The sequence below is a fragment of the Spinacia oleracea genome, chromosome 6, assembly GCF_020520425.1.
Source record: "Spinacia oleracea cultivar Varoflay chromosome 6, BTI_SOV_V1, whole genome shotgun sequence".
In the NCBI taxonomy this organism is placed as follows: domain Eukaryota; kingdom Viridiplantae; phylum Streptophyta; class Magnoliopsida; order Caryophyllales; family Amaranthaceae; genus Spinacia; species Spinacia oleracea.
In genome coordinates, this window is record NC_079492.1 from 138,042,249 (window position 1) to 138,058,874 (window position 16,626).

Sequence of the window (16,626 nt, forward strand, 5' to 3'; positions counted from 1 at the left end):
GAGTAAAATGTGTGATCATAAGATTATTTTCTAATCATAAGATCATAAAATGTGTGATCATAAGATCATAAAATGTGTGGCAAATTCTGTGGGAGATTAATGGTCTCATTGAAGACTCAATGGCGGACTTATCCAACACCGATGATTTCATGATCAACCATTACTACCGGGAGGCCAATCAAGCGGCTGATTTTATGGCGGCTAAAGGAAGCTCTTGTGTTTCTTTGTCGTTATGGTTTTCGTCTTTTGATCTTTCCTTCTCCCTTATCATCCGTAAGGGTGCTTAAGGTTGTCCTCTCTAAAGGGCCTAAACCTGATTTTTATTTCCTTATCAAAAAAAAAAAATCTAAAAAGGTCTTGTGCGCACAAGGTGTACACTAAATTTATTGTACACCAAGATAATTTTAACCCATTTTTTTGTAACTTTAACCTAGTTTTGATTAACTTTTATATTAGTAAAAAAAGTTGATAGATAAACATTTTAAAGTATGGACAAGTTGAAAGCTCCTGCCATTGATGGCTTTCCAAAAACTTCGCTCCGATCGCTTAAGCGACTACGTACCTCGGGCTTAAATGATTAATTTTATACATTATTAGTGATCTTGATAAAATAAATTTTATTAAAATGAAAAAATTATTACTAAAAAATAGATAACTTTTACATATATAAGAATAACTTTTAAGCATTTTGAGTTAACTTTTACTCCTGTACAATAATTAAATAAGAATTTGTGTTTTAACATAGTTCACAAAAATTAATATGGCACCAATTCAGTTATCCTCTAGGTGTCATAACCAAATGTCAACGTATTACGTACAGTTGTCAGCAAGGCCACACAAATTAAAAGTAGTAGATCAGATATATTCTTGCCTCGAGGTTCGCGAGGTTCATACTTTGTGGATCGTGAGCAATGGCTTTTTGCGCCCGTCGCGCGCGGGCATCAGATCAAAATAATTCCCCGCACGCGTAGTATCACGCGCATTGTAGGGTCTTTTTTTATTTTTCCCCTCTCCTTCCATTAGTCTCGTGAGCGACTCTTCATTTCTCTCTCTCCTCTTCGTTTCCTCCGTTCCACTTTTAGGGATGTCAACTAGTATAATACCCGTGCGATGTACGATATAATCATCTAAATATAAATTTATATGAAATCTGGTAGACAATATCATCAAAATAGTACTTATGGATATTTCCAAATTAAAACTAAGGATTGATAAATATGTTATTGCTCATTCAATTTCTTATTTATTAAAAAAATAAGGGTAGATATATAAAATAAATAAATTATTCCCACTTGTGTCAAGCATAAAGTTATCTCGTTCACCCTTTACTAATTGGATAGTAATACCTACTTAATACTCGCACGGTCACCCCATCAACCTCACTACCTGGTCACTTAGCACCTACACACACCACTTACTTTATTCATTTAGAGATGACTTTGAGGCGGGGCTGGCTCTACAGACGCGTATCCACCAACAATTCTCTTCCCCATCTTCTCCATCAACGATAGGAACGATACGCACCACTCCCAATCCGCGTCTCGGGAGGTACAAAATAAATTTCATCCCCTATCATCACCCCCCCGGTATACCCACACCCGCCTCAAACCCATCCTTAGGTTCAACTCTTTTTTTGTAAGAGTTTTGAATTTTAAAAACTCTATTTTAGAGTCTTTGACAATTCGTTTGTCTGAATAGAGTAATTGAATAAATTAAAATAAATATTGTAATATGTACGTTAGTAGCAATTATATATGTATATATATTCATAATCAATTAGATGAAGATTAACGACGCAGACAGGTCCAATCTAAAATCCACCATATCCCCGACACCTATGACGAATTCATTTTTTAACCCCGTCACCCACAAAACTTTCTTCAACCTCGCCCACTTGGGACGGATGCACGGGGGGATCTCCCAAAAAACCATCCCACTGACATCCGATATTCGATAAATAATTCACTTTTCCTTTCAACTAACTTTTAAATATATTGACATAAGTTTATTACGCAGTATTAAGTTGATTGTTTTAGCTATAATATTGATGAAAATATATAAAAGTGACATATATATAATTAGGAGGTGAGTGTTCTCAAATCCAATCGATTCAAACTCGCCCCATTCGATGCACGATTTATGATATGAATATTAAATTTGCATATCTAAACTATAACTATAGACAATTATCATCAAAGTAGAGCTTATAGATAATTTTCTTATTAAACTAATGATTTCTCGGTATGTTACTGCCCATTCCATGTTTTATTTATTTAACAAAATCAAAATAATAAAATAAGGGCACATAGATAAATTTACGTTCTTCCTCTTTCATAACAAACCATGTCAAACATAACTTTATTCTCATCCGTTCTTTACTTCGATAGTTACCCGATCATTTAACACCTACCCCACCATATATTTTATTCAGCTAGAGATATCTTCGAAGCGGGGTGATGTTGGTCCCTCAACACAACCTAAAATTCTCATTCACATGCCCGTCACCACGATAGGTGTCATACTCATCCCAGTCCTTATTCTCGCCTCGTAGGCAAAAAATAAAAGTAACCCCGCTTCATCCCCGTCCGTGTATCTACATCCGCCTCAAACCAAGCCCTAGACGGCTTGATCCGACATTATTTTTTGATAAGAGAGTTTTGAATTTTAACACTCTAAGAGTATTAGACAATTTGGTTGTCCGGTTACATTATACTTTCGACACATATAACTTATAGATATTTTCCTAATTAGTTAAAATTAATGATGGGTAAATTTGTTATTCCCTATTCGGTGTCTTATTTATTTAAAAAAAAATGAAACAAATAAGGGTACATAGACAAAATTATTTTCCTCCATATTCATCACACGTGTCAAACCTAGCCCTAGACGGCTGAACCCGACATTATTTTTCTGTAGGAGAGTTTATTTTAAAACTCTATTCTAGAGTATTTGACAATATGGTTGTTTGATTACATTAAAATTTGGACACATATAGCTTATGGACATTCTCCTGATTAAAACTAATGATGGATAAATTTTTATTGCCCATTCGGTCTACTTATTAAAAAAAGAAAACAAATAAAGGTACATAGAACAAATTATTTTCATCCCCACTCATCACATGCGTCAAACCTAGCCCTAGACGGCTGAACTCAACATTACTTTTTGGTAAGAGAGTTTTAAATTTTAAAACTCAAATCTCAATTTTGTTGTCTGATTACACTTGGACACATATACCTTATAGATATTCTCCTAATTAAAATTAATTATGATTTTTTTTGCTATTTCCCATTCGGTATCTTGTTTATTATAAAAATAGAGTCAAATAATGGTACATAAACAAATTCATTTTCATCTCTATCCGTCACATGTGTCAATGATAGTGTTATTCTCATCCATCATTTACTTTGATGGTCACATGTGTCAATTATAGTGTTATTCTCATCCATCCTTACTTTGATAGTCATATTTATATCATTATCCGATCACTTTACAACTACTCCACTATTTTATTTATTCAGCTAGTCATGACTTTGAAACTGATCGGAGTCTCCAAACTCGTACTCGTCTGAAATTCTTATCCCTATTTCCGTCACCCACGATGGGAAAAGTACTCACCCCTCCCAATCTCCTTCTAACGGGTTAAAAGTAAAACTCATCCCCAATCTATCACCCACTCGTGTATCCACACTCGCCTCAAACCCACTCCATGACTCAATTTTTTTTGTTAAGAGAGTTTTGAATTTTAAAATTCTACTACAGAGTCTTAAACAATTCAAGTATTTTATTAGAATAATTGATTAAATAAACAAAAAATTATATTACGTACTCTCTCCGTCCGGATTTAATTGTTGTAATAGTCTATTCACGGAGTTTTATGCAATAAGTTATTGTAAGATTATATTATATAATCTAATAGAAAAATAGGTATGATGGGATATAGTGAGATTTTTTTATATAGAATAAAGTATAAGAGAGGGAATTAGAGAGAGAGATATAGCCCCACATCAATTTTCGTTATCCAAAATTGCCCGCAAAGATTTTTCATTAGATTACAATGTAAAATAAAGGCAAATATACTACCCATCAAATGATCAAAGACAAAGAAACTAATAATATAAAATAAAACTATAAAATATTTAAATTACTTTCATTTAAAAGATTAAGGAACTATTAAATAAAAGGATAAGTAGAAATTATAAGTTCGAGAAAAAAAAGATACAAAGTTATTAAACAATTTCTTTTTACAATAAGCATGTTTTACAAAACCTTGATAAATATTACTTTGAATATTAAAGTAAAGATAAATATTCGTTATACATATCCTCGGTCAATATAAGACACATATTTTAAATAAAAATTGACAATATATAAATACAATTAGTCATTTTATTAAATTTGTATTATGATATGGGTATTAAATTTGTATTATGTAAGTATTATGCATGTATTTAGACAAATCCAACAAAATGATACGAAGTACTTGACTATGTTCATCATCTATATTAATAGTCACCAAATAACATTAAAATTACAGAGATGTGTGAATATAATAGTTAGTGTAAAAATAAAAGAGTTGCAAAATATAAAAAATTGAGGAGTTACATAGTAGAGTATTAGATAGATAAGGTTACGCAAGTTTTTCTCGTGTTTAAGGAAGTTACATACTCCGTACTTTATTTTTTAAAGTAATAAAATATTACTTATAATTATCAAATTTAGTTGTTAAAATATTATACAATATTACAGACCTTTTTTATACTATATTCATACTTAGTTGATTTTCTAATTTATTTGTATTCTAATTATGTCAGTACAAATCGGTAGATTACATTAATTATTTTTGTAAATATCCTACTACGTAATCCGTATAATGGATTAATTTTTTTAATAAAAATATAATCATATATTATTATATTTGTTACCAAAATATAAAAACAGATTTTATATAGTACTCCTCATGTATAGAATGACATCTTTTTTTTAGGAAAATAGAATCAAATACTTTATTGGGTAAAAAGGTAACAAAATAATTTACAATCAAGTATTTTATTTTTTAATTTTTTTATATCTAAAAGAGAGGCCAATCAATGAGTGACATTTGTCATCACCACATTGATTTCCTCTATTTTAGTATAATATATAGATGGGGCGGAGCGGATGCGGATGTAGGTCCCTCCATCCCCATCCCCACCTAAAATTTTCATCACCATTCCCACTCCATCATCCATGGCGGGTACAAAATTCATCCCCATCCCCACCCCAATGGGTGTAAGCTAAAATCCATCCCCGCCCCGCGACTCAACTGGGTATCCATCCCCGTCTTATTCCCGCTTCATACCCGCGCTAATACCCGCCTAATTTTTCTTATTTAGCAATATACGGAGTAATCAAAGTTAACTATAGAAAAAAAATACCTTATGATTAAAGTAACCTATATAATCGAAAAACATACTCGTCATAACAAAAAAATCCAAACAAAAAACATAAAAATCTTACCTAAATTTATATTATCACCTAAAGATGCAAATAAATCCAAATTCACCCCATCACCCATGACTGGTATGAAGCGGGGCGAGTGGGGATGGGGCGGGTTCTACACAAAATCCACACCCGCCCATCACCCATGACGGGTACGATTTTTATACCCATCACCCGCAAAACCTACCTCCATCCCCGTTTACTTGGGGCGGATGCGGGACGGGTCTCCCGCGAAACCCACCCCACTGACATCCCTATCCACATTGAGAGCAATAGTAACAAGAGGTTTGTCAAGAGCTTTGTTTAGCCTTTTTAGATGTTTGTTTAGCCTTTTTAGAGGTTTGTTGACAAACCTCTTATTGCTCGAGAAAGTTACTAAAAGTTACAAATGTATAGGTTACTAATTAGTAACCGGTTCATTTTTCTCACTTGGCAATTTTTTGGTGGACTTCTGTCAAAATAAATGATAAGAAAATATAATTTTGCTTTTATTATTTTTTTTGTAAATATTAAAAAAGTCAACTAATAATATAATACTTCCTCTATTTTTTTAATACTCGCAACGTTTGGACTTTTTCCACTATTCATATAATCTACTTTGACTATTCGTAGTGTTTTTTATATAAGATAAAACATAGTCATGTGGGATCTTGTTAGATTCGTGTCAATGTGTATTTTCAAAATATCAACTTTTTATAATTTTTGTATAAAGAGAATTTAAGATATAAATGATCAAAGTTGTGCATTGGCATGCGTGAAACTAACAAACGTTGCAAGTATTAAAAGACGGAGGAAGTATGTATTACTAGGCCCCATATACAAATCATTTGATAGGTTTATCTATTATTGAAGAAATGTTTGTTGGAAGGGAGGTTTGTACTATGATGATGTGCAATGAGAACAAACCTTCGTTATTGCTATTGCCCTTATTTCTCTCTTCTCTCCTCTCTGCACCCATCTCTCCTTGTCGGAGACAACCACCATTTCTCCACCAGAAATCCACCGAACTCTTCTCCTCTACTCGTTTCTCTGCTCAAAAACCAAAGAAAAGCAGACGATGGAGGTGCGACGGTGGTGTGCGGCTGCTACATCGATCTTGCCGCCGATCTCTCTCCGTCCTCACACTCGCCGGCGATATCTCATTCCCAGCCACCGGAGATGTCAAGAAGCCCCATTGTTTCCGTTTCTTTGAGATTATGTAAGTATATTTGATTATTTTTCATATTCAATTTCACCCACAAATCACAGATCTAGGATTTCGTTTCCTTCGCATATATCTTATGTTTTCTTAATTACGGTGATATAGTTGAATTCATTCGAGTATGCATGAAATTATTGATTAAATTTATATTTTAGTTATCTCTAGTTAGTTTTAGTTTTGATTTGTGGTAATTTAGTATGCGGTATGCTTAGTTATGAATTAAATTAGTTAACGATTTCTCATATATTTAGTTATGTTTTTGTTGTATTTAGTTTTCAGTATGAATTAGTCAATCCATGGTCATATTTAGTTATGATTTTGCTTTATTTAGTTAAGCTTTGTGGTGCCTGTGTGATTGACCTGACTGTGTGTAATCAGGTCCTAGTACAATTTGCAAATAGTAGACGAAAGTATGTCAATAAATTTCTAGTGGCCGAAATCATGGTTGAGTTTGAGGGTTACTTATAGTTATGGAGTTAGAAAACATATACTTAGTGTCACTGCTCATCACATACCTATGGACCTTAAAGCGTACAGTTCTGAATAATCATGGTAATGCAGGTAGGACATTGCATGATCTTGAACAAACAAAGGAAACATGGCAGGGTGAGGAATATGATGGCGCTAATATCTAGTTAGCTTGGGTGCCTATATCTTGTTAGATATTAGATCTTGGGTGCCTTCAAATTGTTAGATATTGCTTTACTCTCTCTCCCTCTCCTTTTTCTCTCTTCTCTCTCATCTTTTAGGGTTTCAATTTTTTTGGCCGTTTAGGCCGGAAGTAGTCTAATTTCTTCGGAAATTAGACTATTTCCGACCCTTCTTCTTGCTTTTCATTGTTTCCTTTTCATGTTTTTTCTTGTTTTGGTTTCTTTTCCGTTGATTTGTTCCCAATTATTATTGGGTTGTTCCCAATTTATTTGGGTTTTTCCTAGATTTTTCTAGGTTATTGATTCTCATTCATGGATGAGAATTTTTTTAGAGTTTCAATAATTGGGAAGGAGACTTGGATTAATACAGGTTTAGGGTTTATCATCAACTCGTCGATCAGAACAATTCGTGCGCAGATTGCGAAGGGCTCTACTTGGAAAGATGTGAAATCATCGAAAATCACTGCTCGCGTCAAGCTAGAAGATGTGGAGTACGAGATGTGCTTTAGGATGCAGAATAGTAATTGTTTTGATTATAACAGTTATGTATTTTCTTTGAATCTGTGGTATGCAGATCTTTTTTATCATTGTAGATGTCGTATGGCTTATTATTAATGGATATTGTTCTTCCCCGTCAAAAAAAAAAATTGTGTGGGTAGGAGTATTCTCCCACATGGAAGAGAAATGATGTTTTGGTTGTCTTTAAATATACTCATGTCCCTCATATATTAAATATGAGATGGATTGGGTTATTGGGCCTAGTGGAGCATTGAGCTTGGTTTGCTAGTATTGGGTTAGTAATATCTCTATTATATAAGCCAGCTCCTGATGTTAAAATCTTCTCATCGCCGCTTCACTCTTCGCCACATCACTTCACTCAAAGATCTCAAATGTTCTGTTCGATCGATCATTTTGCATTTCTCAAGGTTAGTTTTAATCATTTATTTTTTTGTTCTTCTCGCTTAGTAATTCATTGATTCTCCGATTTTATGTAACGATTTTTGTGATTTGCCGCATCGATTATTTTGCTCAGTTTGTCGATTTGTTTGACCCTTCAATTTCACGATTCAATGATTTTGATAAACGGGTGACTTCATTTTGCGAGAGTAATTAAAGTTGGTAATTGATGAGGAATTATGAGTGAAAAGGCCAACATCGAGTGGCTTTTGCGGATTGGGGTTTTGATTTTTGAGCCAACAACGAGTAAAGGAATTATGAGGAATTCTGAGGGTTTTTAAATTTCATCTATTAGACCACAAATTTATTAGCTTGAATTCGGAAATTAAGTTTCTTTTGTTTGGCAACAATCAGTTATTTTAGAATCGCATGAGGCTAGAGTTTTTGAAAAATTCGGCATTGATTTTCTAATTTTTGGCATCTATTTTGTTTCTTTGTTTCGATTAGTTCATTCTTTGAATGGGAAATTTGAAAAAAAGTTGGTGATAATTTGAGATTAGACATGTTTATTGAATGAATGTGGGAAAATTTACGGTTTATTTTCAGCTTTGATTAGTCGATGAATGGACTTCAATATAGTTTAAGTAGTCTTGAATTACGGAAGTTTTCAGCATTTGTTCTTTGGCTGAATGTGTGTGTTTTCAGGTACCCGCAGAGGTTCCTGCTGTGGAGAAGCAATGGTGAATCCTAAATGATTTCGATTTCGGAAATCCTCTCGGCTGAGGAAAGTTTGGCCATGTCTACTTGGCTAGAGAGAAGAGAGTATGCCATTTTAACTTATTCTTATTTTTGTGTTATTGTTTGTTCAATATGGTGATTTATTATTATGTTGTTTGATGATTTTGAATAGAAATTAAGGAAATGAGAAAAGGGGGTAAGCTATTGCTTCCCTTAACACCCAAATCCTTAGCTATAAAAGAAGGAGAAATATAAAGTGGAAATTTTTCAAAATTTTGATGCTCAATTTGTAACATTTTCATAAACAGAAGGCAAAAGAGATGGAACCAGCTGCTGTGTTGGAAAAGAAGCAGAGTCTGCAAATCCAGAACTGTTAAAGGTCAAAGAGAGGAGTTGACTCTGCTTCTTTTTCAACACAGCAGCTGATTCCATCTCTTTTGCCTTCTGTTTTTCATCTACATTATTTTACAAACCTCACAAAGAAACATCCTTTGTGTAAAATTCACTAATGGTTTCCCTCCAAGTTTTCCCCCCAACTAAATTCACTAATGGTTTCCCTCCAAGTTTTCCGGCGTTGACCATCACGTGACACGCACGTGTTTTAAATTTTAACAATTTTTTTTTATAAAAAAAGTTTCCCTCCAAGTTTCCCCCCCAACTAAATTCAGATCTTAAAAAAAAAAAGATTTTCTCTCTCCTGCCCCTCCGCCATTTTCTTCTTCCTTCCAACCACAAATTTCTTCTCCTCAGTTAAAATCAACCAAATACGCGCAACCCAATTACTTGTCGATCCTTTTCGTACGAGATAACACTAAAAGCCCTAATATTTTTTCCTCAAATTTCTCCAATTTTTGGATTTTTGAAATTAGGTAATACTAAGAACCCTAATTTCAAGAACCCAAAATTAGGTAACACTAAGAACCCTAATTTCACTCGGAAATGATCGAAGTGTGTACGGCGTCCCAACCCCACTAGTTTTTAGGGAGACTACATATGTTGGTTTTGTTAGAGTTGTAGGAGGATGAGGTATTATTATTAGTATTATTACTGTTGCAATGCCATGTTGGTTGAGCATGAGTGAAGATACTGATGAATGTTTGCTGGCTGTCAAAGAAAGGCGGTAGCGATGCGAGGATTGCTTGTATCATCTGAGTCGCGGTTAAACATCCAATGCTCCGCTCAATCGTTTCTTTTATGGAAACTGAAGGCGGGACGACTTCTTCTTCGCCTGTAATACCACCATCCTGCTGCTCCATTGAGACTCCTGCTGCTCCATTGAGACTACTGCTGAAATCTGAAGCCACTGTTATGCAATTTTCGGATTCTTGAGCAGAAGAGAGAAAATTGAGTTTTTTTTTCTTTTAAGATCTGAATAAGTTAGTTGGGGGTTGGGGAAACTTGGAGGAAACTTTTTTTTTTTTTAAAAAAAAATGTTAAAATTTAAGACACGTGCGTGTCACGTGATGGTCAACGCCAAAAATTAGTGGTTGACCACCGGAATATGACTTATGGTCCTTATTCACAACAAATTAAAAAAAATTCAATTGGGCCTTCTTTCACAACTTTTTTTAAAAGGTTCTTTCTCATAATTTTTGTGTTTTAGAAGTTCTTTTCTGACAAATTTTCCTTTCTCACAATTTTTGTGTTTTAAAAGGTACTACTAGCTTATAGCTATCCTCAAAATTATAATTAATGATGGATAAATTTGTTATTTCCCATTCGGTATCATATTTATTAAATCAGTTAAAACAAATAAGGGTACATAAATGAATTTATTTTCTTTCTCATTCACCTCTTGTGTCAAGAATAAATTTAATGATCTCATCCACCCTTCACTTCGACAGTAATACCCAGTTAATACTCGCATAGTCGCCCCATTAACTTCACTACCCGACCACTTAACATATAACTACACAATTTAATTTATTCAGGTAGAGATGATTTTGAGGCGAGACAAAGCTTGCACACTCCACTACAAGAAAGCGCTTGATTACCAACTAAATTTACCGACCGCCTTAAAAATAGTTGGTAAAACAAAATTTACCGACCGATTTAGAAGCAGTCGTTAATTTACCGACCGATTTTAAAGCGGTCGTTATTTTTTAAATTTACCGACCGCTAAAAAAGCAGTTGATAAATTAGCGACTACTTTCCCATGTGTTCCGACCAAATAGCAGTTGGTAAAAATCCGACTATTTCCAAAATAAATTTAAAATTTTACCAACTGCCTATTTACAATACCTGACCATTTTAGCGGTCGTTATTTTATTTTTAAAAAAAATTAATTCCAGCTTTCCTTGAGTACAACCAAATTAATGCCGACTACCTTCCTCATTCGGTCCTACCAAAAACAGAAAGTGCTTAGCAGCGTCTTCCATAGCAGCGAAGAACTAGAACCGGTAGCAGCCACCCCCACCGACGCCGCCACAACATCTTTCTCGCGAGTCCTCGACACACCGAACCAGGTAATCTTTGTTCCTTCCTTTTGCTTCATTTATTGTGTTTCAATTTTTCCAAACCCTAACTTTTTAGGTAACATTAAAACGCACAGTGAAGTGTCGCCTTCAACGCCGGCCGGCTGATCTACCCCATTTTCCCGCAGCTCTCTCACCCAACCAAGTTAACCTTGTTCCTTTCTTATGATTATTATTTACGTTGGGTTAATTCTTTCAAGTATTAGTTTAATTATCTATGGAGATGAAGAATGAAGTGGTTTGCAAGGCAGGGACTTCAAGTATTAGTTTGATTATCTATGGGTTAATTCTTTCAAGCGTTAGTCTTTGGTTTGCAAGGCATAGACTTTTAGGATTGGTGATTAATTAATTTAGGCTAGGATTGGTGATTAATTAATCCAATTTAGTAGCATATTAGTGGGTTGTTGTGTTCAGTTTCAAGTCTTTTATAATAGTTATATATGAGTATGGTCATGAAGTGATATTTATTTATACTTTTTAGTTTTAGAATCTGGTCCATTTGTAGATTTGAGGCTTCGGGTTTGTTTGTAGAATATGTTTATTAATTCAAACATAGTAGCATATTAGGGGGTTTGTAAATTTATAGGTTTGGGCTTCGGATTTGAATAATTAGTTGAATAATTACATTGGTTAATTAGTGAGGTTTTTCTTGTTTTAGCTATTAGTTAGTTGGATTTGAATAATGTTTATTTAAAGGTTTAAAATGATAACTTAGGCTCATTAGTTAAAATTGGGAGCGAAAATGCCAATTTGGGCTAAATATGACCTATAACGAACAAATGAGCCTTAAATGTGCACAAATAGATTAGAATGAGTCTTAGATACCTCTAGTGTGCCATATAAAACATGTAAAAGGTTTAAAATGATAACTTAGGCTCATTAGTTAAAATTTGGGAGCTTAAATGAGCCTTAAGCTATGGTGGTGCCTCCTTTGCCTAAGGTTTGTGTTCTTATTTCGGGTTTTATTGTTTGTGTTTGTGAGATTGATCAATATTGGTTATTAACTCAGGTTTTTCTTGGGTTTATACTTAACAGGGTAATGTTTTGTTTAATTTATGTTTCTATTAGTTTGTATGTGGTGCTTTTATGAACTTTAATAGTTGGATGTGTAATTAATGAATGATCTTTTTGGTTGGTTTATTCAATTTTGGTTGTACGTTGTTTAGTTGTTGGTCTATTCTTCTTACGATAGCTGCTGCTTCTGTATTTTCTATTTCTGTAAATGTTATTATTTGAGGAATTGAAGTTGTTAGGGTAATATCCTTTAAATGGGGAGGATGCATATGCCTTCCTTTATTTGGTTATCCTTTAACCAGTAAGGATGTGTATGCCTTGACCAAATGTACTCCTGACTCCTTTTTGGTTGGCTTATGATCCGGACTCTTTATATATTGGACTGAACCTGGATTGCTTGATAGGTTTATTTGGTTTATGGGCAGATAAAGCATGTCAATTCTTTAGTGTGCTAATTATGTTAGATTTGAGTTGTGTGCTACTGTTTGTGGTATGTTTAAAAAAGAGCAGGAGTCCATTGATTATGTTGGTTGGAAACTTGGAATCTATTATTGGCAAACCCATTGCCTGATTAGCATTACATAAGGTATCTGAATGCTAGCCTAGAGATGATGTGGCATAATTTGTTTGTTTCAATTTCTCCGAAGCTAAGCTTATAATTACTAACTAGGGAATGATTATATGATAAATAAAAGTCTATAACAATCAACTCAGGCGTTCGGATCAGAGATTATTTGTTTTATTTATTCTAGTTTTAAAAGACAATTATGTGAATAATGTGGCTGTCTTTACAATTGAGGAAAATTAGCCTTAAATGTGCATAAATACATTAGAATGTGTCTTATAAATCTTGAATGTGCCACATAAAACATGTACACGGTTTAAAATGATAAGTAAGGTTACTTAGCTCAAAGTTGGGCGGGAAAATGTCATTTTAGGCAAAATAGGACCTATAACGACCCAATAAGCCATAAATGTGAATAAATACATTTGAATGTGTCTTACAATGTTAAAACTAAGCTTATAAAACATGTAATAAGTTTAAAATCAGCCCTTAGGTCCTTTAGTTCGAAAATGGGAGCGAAAATGCCTTAGTTTAGCCTAAATATGACCTATATCGACCAATTGAGCCTTAACTGTGCATAAATAGATTTGAATGAGTCTTAGAAACCTTGAATGTGCCACATAAAACATGTAAACGATTTAAAATGATAATTTTAGTTCCTTAGCTCAAAGTTGGGCGGGAAAATGCCATTTTAGGCAAAATATGACCTATAACGACCCAATAAGCCATAAATGTGAATAAGTACATTTAAATGTGTCTTACAACGTTAAAACTAAGCTTATAAAACATGTAATAAGTTTGAAATAAGCCCTTAGGTCCTTTAGTTCAAAAATGGGAGCGCAAATGCCTTAGTTTAGCCTAAATATGACCTATATCGACCAATTGAGACTTAAATGTGCATAAATAGAATAGAATGAGTCTTAGAAACCTTGAATGAGTCGTAGAAACCTTAAATGTGCATAATTTTGGTGCCTTATCCCGTTGTTGGTTACCAAATTGATTAGCGTTGTGGTGTCTTGTGTGTTTCTCCAGATTTAGATCAGAAGAAGCTTGCTGATCCGAGAGAAACTCAACTTTCATATCGTTTGTCTGATGAGGTATCCCCTTTGTGGCATTGTGTCATTGATGTTGTTTTACGGTTAAAAGAAGAAATAGTTTTTAACTTTTTTATATTGATGTATCTGTTTCTTACAGTTGGCGGCGGATATGTTTAAAGATCACACAAGAAAACTAGTAGAAGAATGCTTATCAAGAGCTGTTGACATTCTGAAGTCCCGGAATAGATCAGGGTATGCTTAATGTTGCTATCCTAATCTTCCAAAACTGAAAGATATAGTCTTTTTGCTTTTGCATTGATACTTGTTATTAGGTAATTATATATGTAGCGTAAGTTTATTAATGTTAATGCTTGGTTTGTGTTCCATTAAATAAACAGATGTCCAATCGATGAATTGTCTTTTATGATTGAAATTTGAGTTATTTAAACTTGGTTTGTGTTCTACTAAATAAACAGATGTCCAATCGAGGAGAACATTCAGCCATCCGCAGTCGTTTAGGTGCATGTGGAGGTGGTCGTGAAGGTGGTCGTGGAGGTGGCCATGGAGCTGGCCATGGAGCTGGCCGTGGAGGTACTACACGGGTGACCCAACCCTCACTGGATACCTACTTTGATGATGACGAAACTCAAGGTGAATACTCTGAAGAGGTGGTACCTGATTCACAAGTAAATGAAGAAGCTGAGGATTCTGGAGTGGTTTGGATGGCACAAGAAAGAGTAATGGAAAGAAGCCAGATTGGATGTCTGAGAAAGTGCATGCAGATATGATGAAGCACGTGGATGATGATGAATTCAAGAAAAGATCTGAGCAGGCTAAGAAAAATAGAAGAGGGGGTTCATTAACCAACAATGTTGAACCATCACATTTCCAAGGTTCCATTTCCACAACTGAGGCTGCAAAGAAAATGGTAAGTTTAATGATGTAACTAAATTTCATTTAACGTTGTTACTAATTTGATTATTTACAAAAATTACTTGTATAATTAGGCAAAGGAAAGTGGAGGTGTGATGCCTACAGCTGGTGACTTATATTTGAAGACACACACGAAGGAAGTACCGGGTAAAGGGAAAGTCCCTTGTAGTAGCAAAGCAAAGCAAATCAAGGTAACTGACTATTATTCTTATTTCTTATCAAGTTCAAACAAAGCTTATGAAACACGTTTTAAGTTTGAAATCAGCCCTTAGTTCTTTTAGTTGAAAATGGGAGCGAAAATGCCTTATTTGGTCGATATAGGTCCTATATCGACAAAATATGACTTAAATGTGCTTAAATTGATTCGAATCATTTTTAGGAAGCTTGAATATGCCACACAAAACATGTAAATGGTTTGAAATGACAAGTTTGGTTCCTTAGCTCAAAGTTGGGCGAGAAAATGACATTTTAGGAAAAATATGACCTATAACGAACAAATAGGCCTTAGATGTGATTAAACACATTTGAATGTGACTTAGCAAGTTAAAACAAAGTTTATGAAACACGTTTTAAGTTTAAAATAAACCCTTAGTTCTTTTAGTTGAAAAATGGGAGCGAAAATGCCTTATTTGGTCGATATAGGTCCTATATCGACAAAATATGACTTAAATGTGCTTAAATTAATTAGAATGAGTTTTATAAAGCTTGAATATGCCACACAAAACATGTAAATGGTTTGAAATGACAAGTTTGGTTCCTTAGCTCAAAGTTGGGCGAGAAAATGACATTTTAGGCAAAACATGACCTATAACGAACAAATAGGCCTTAGATGTGAGTAAACACATTTGAATGTGACTTAGCAAGTTCAAACAAAGCTTATGAAACACATTTTAAGTTTAAATGTGCTCCATTTAATATATTTTTTATGCATGGGTGATAATCATTTTAATTCTTGTAGGAAAACTATGAAAAAAATGTTGCTGAATGTGTTGAAAAAGGCATTGCTAAAGATCCCAACCAAATCTACTTTGAGACAGTAGGTGGGAGAAAGAAGGGAAAGGTCCCCGGGCTGGGTAGTGGAGCCTCTCTATACTTTGCACCATCTAGAAGGGATGGTAGTTCTTCTAGCTCATACACCCCATCTATTTATTCTCAAATGTCATCTCGATTGGAAGAGACTCAACAACAGTTGACCCAAAAATCCATTGAGCTTGAAACAACAAAAAATCAGATGTTAAAGGCTATGGAGGACGATCTACTTTTGAGGCAAAGGGAGAGAGAAGAAAGAGAAGCAGAGCGACTAGAGCACCAAAGGGAGATGGAAAGGGAGAGACAAGAGAGAGAAAGGGAGAGACAAGAAAGAGAAGAACATGCCGCCCAGATGAAAAAGGCAATGGAGTCTTACGAGCGGATGTTCAGTCAGTGTACTGGTTTTCCTTTCTCGCAGTCGCAGGACCCTCGAGATCCAACCGGAGGCGGGACACCTTTGTGTTAGGTAGTTAGTATTCTTGTATTAGTTTGAACTAGTTACAACTTTTCGTATTAACATGTTTGAACAACATTATGTGTATTATGAATCTTTGTTGTATGACTTTGAACATGTTTAATATTATAACATCGAGCAGGTTTCATACGA

General features: G+C 34.4%; 1 protein-coding gene across 2 annotated transcripts; it reads left to right on the forward strand.

Annotated features, from left to right (window-relative positions):
- The first annotated feature begins 11,267 nt into the window (after positions 1-11,267).
- On the forward strand, positions 11,268-16,626 carry LOC130464126 (uncharacterized). Of its 2 annotated transcripts, none has more exons than XM_056833542.1 (3): positions 11,268-11,432; positions 15,065-15,181; positions 15,949-16,626. In XM_056833542.1, exons 1-3 carry the CDS (start codon positions 11,283-11,285, stop codon positions 16,483-16,485), a joined length of 804 nt encoding a protein of 267 aa, XP_056689520.1. In that variant the 5' UTR covers positions 11,268-11,282; the 3' UTR covers positions 16,486-16,626. The 2 variants fall into 2 exon arrangements, with proteins under 2 accessions (XP_056689520.1, XP_056689518.1); XM_056833540.1 differs by lacking the exon at positions 11,268-11,432 and adding an exon at positions 14,732-14,985.

What these genes read in the sequence shown, in the direction of transcription:
- LOC130464126 (XM_056833540.1), top strand. Translation starts at nt 14,818, where the DNA reads ATGTCTGAGAAAGTGCATGCAGATATGATGAAGCACGTGGATGATGAT. An exon ending in CTGAGGCTGCAAAGAAAATG is followed by an intron (nt 14,986 to 15,064) that starts GTAAGTTTAATG and finishes TTGTATAATTAG; the next exon opens with GCAAAGGAAAGTGGAGGTGT. An exon ending in GCAAAGCAAAGCAAATCAAG is followed by an intron (nt 15,182 to 15,948) that starts GTAACTGACTAT and finishes TAATTCTTGTAG; the next exon opens with GAAAACTATGAAAAAAATGT.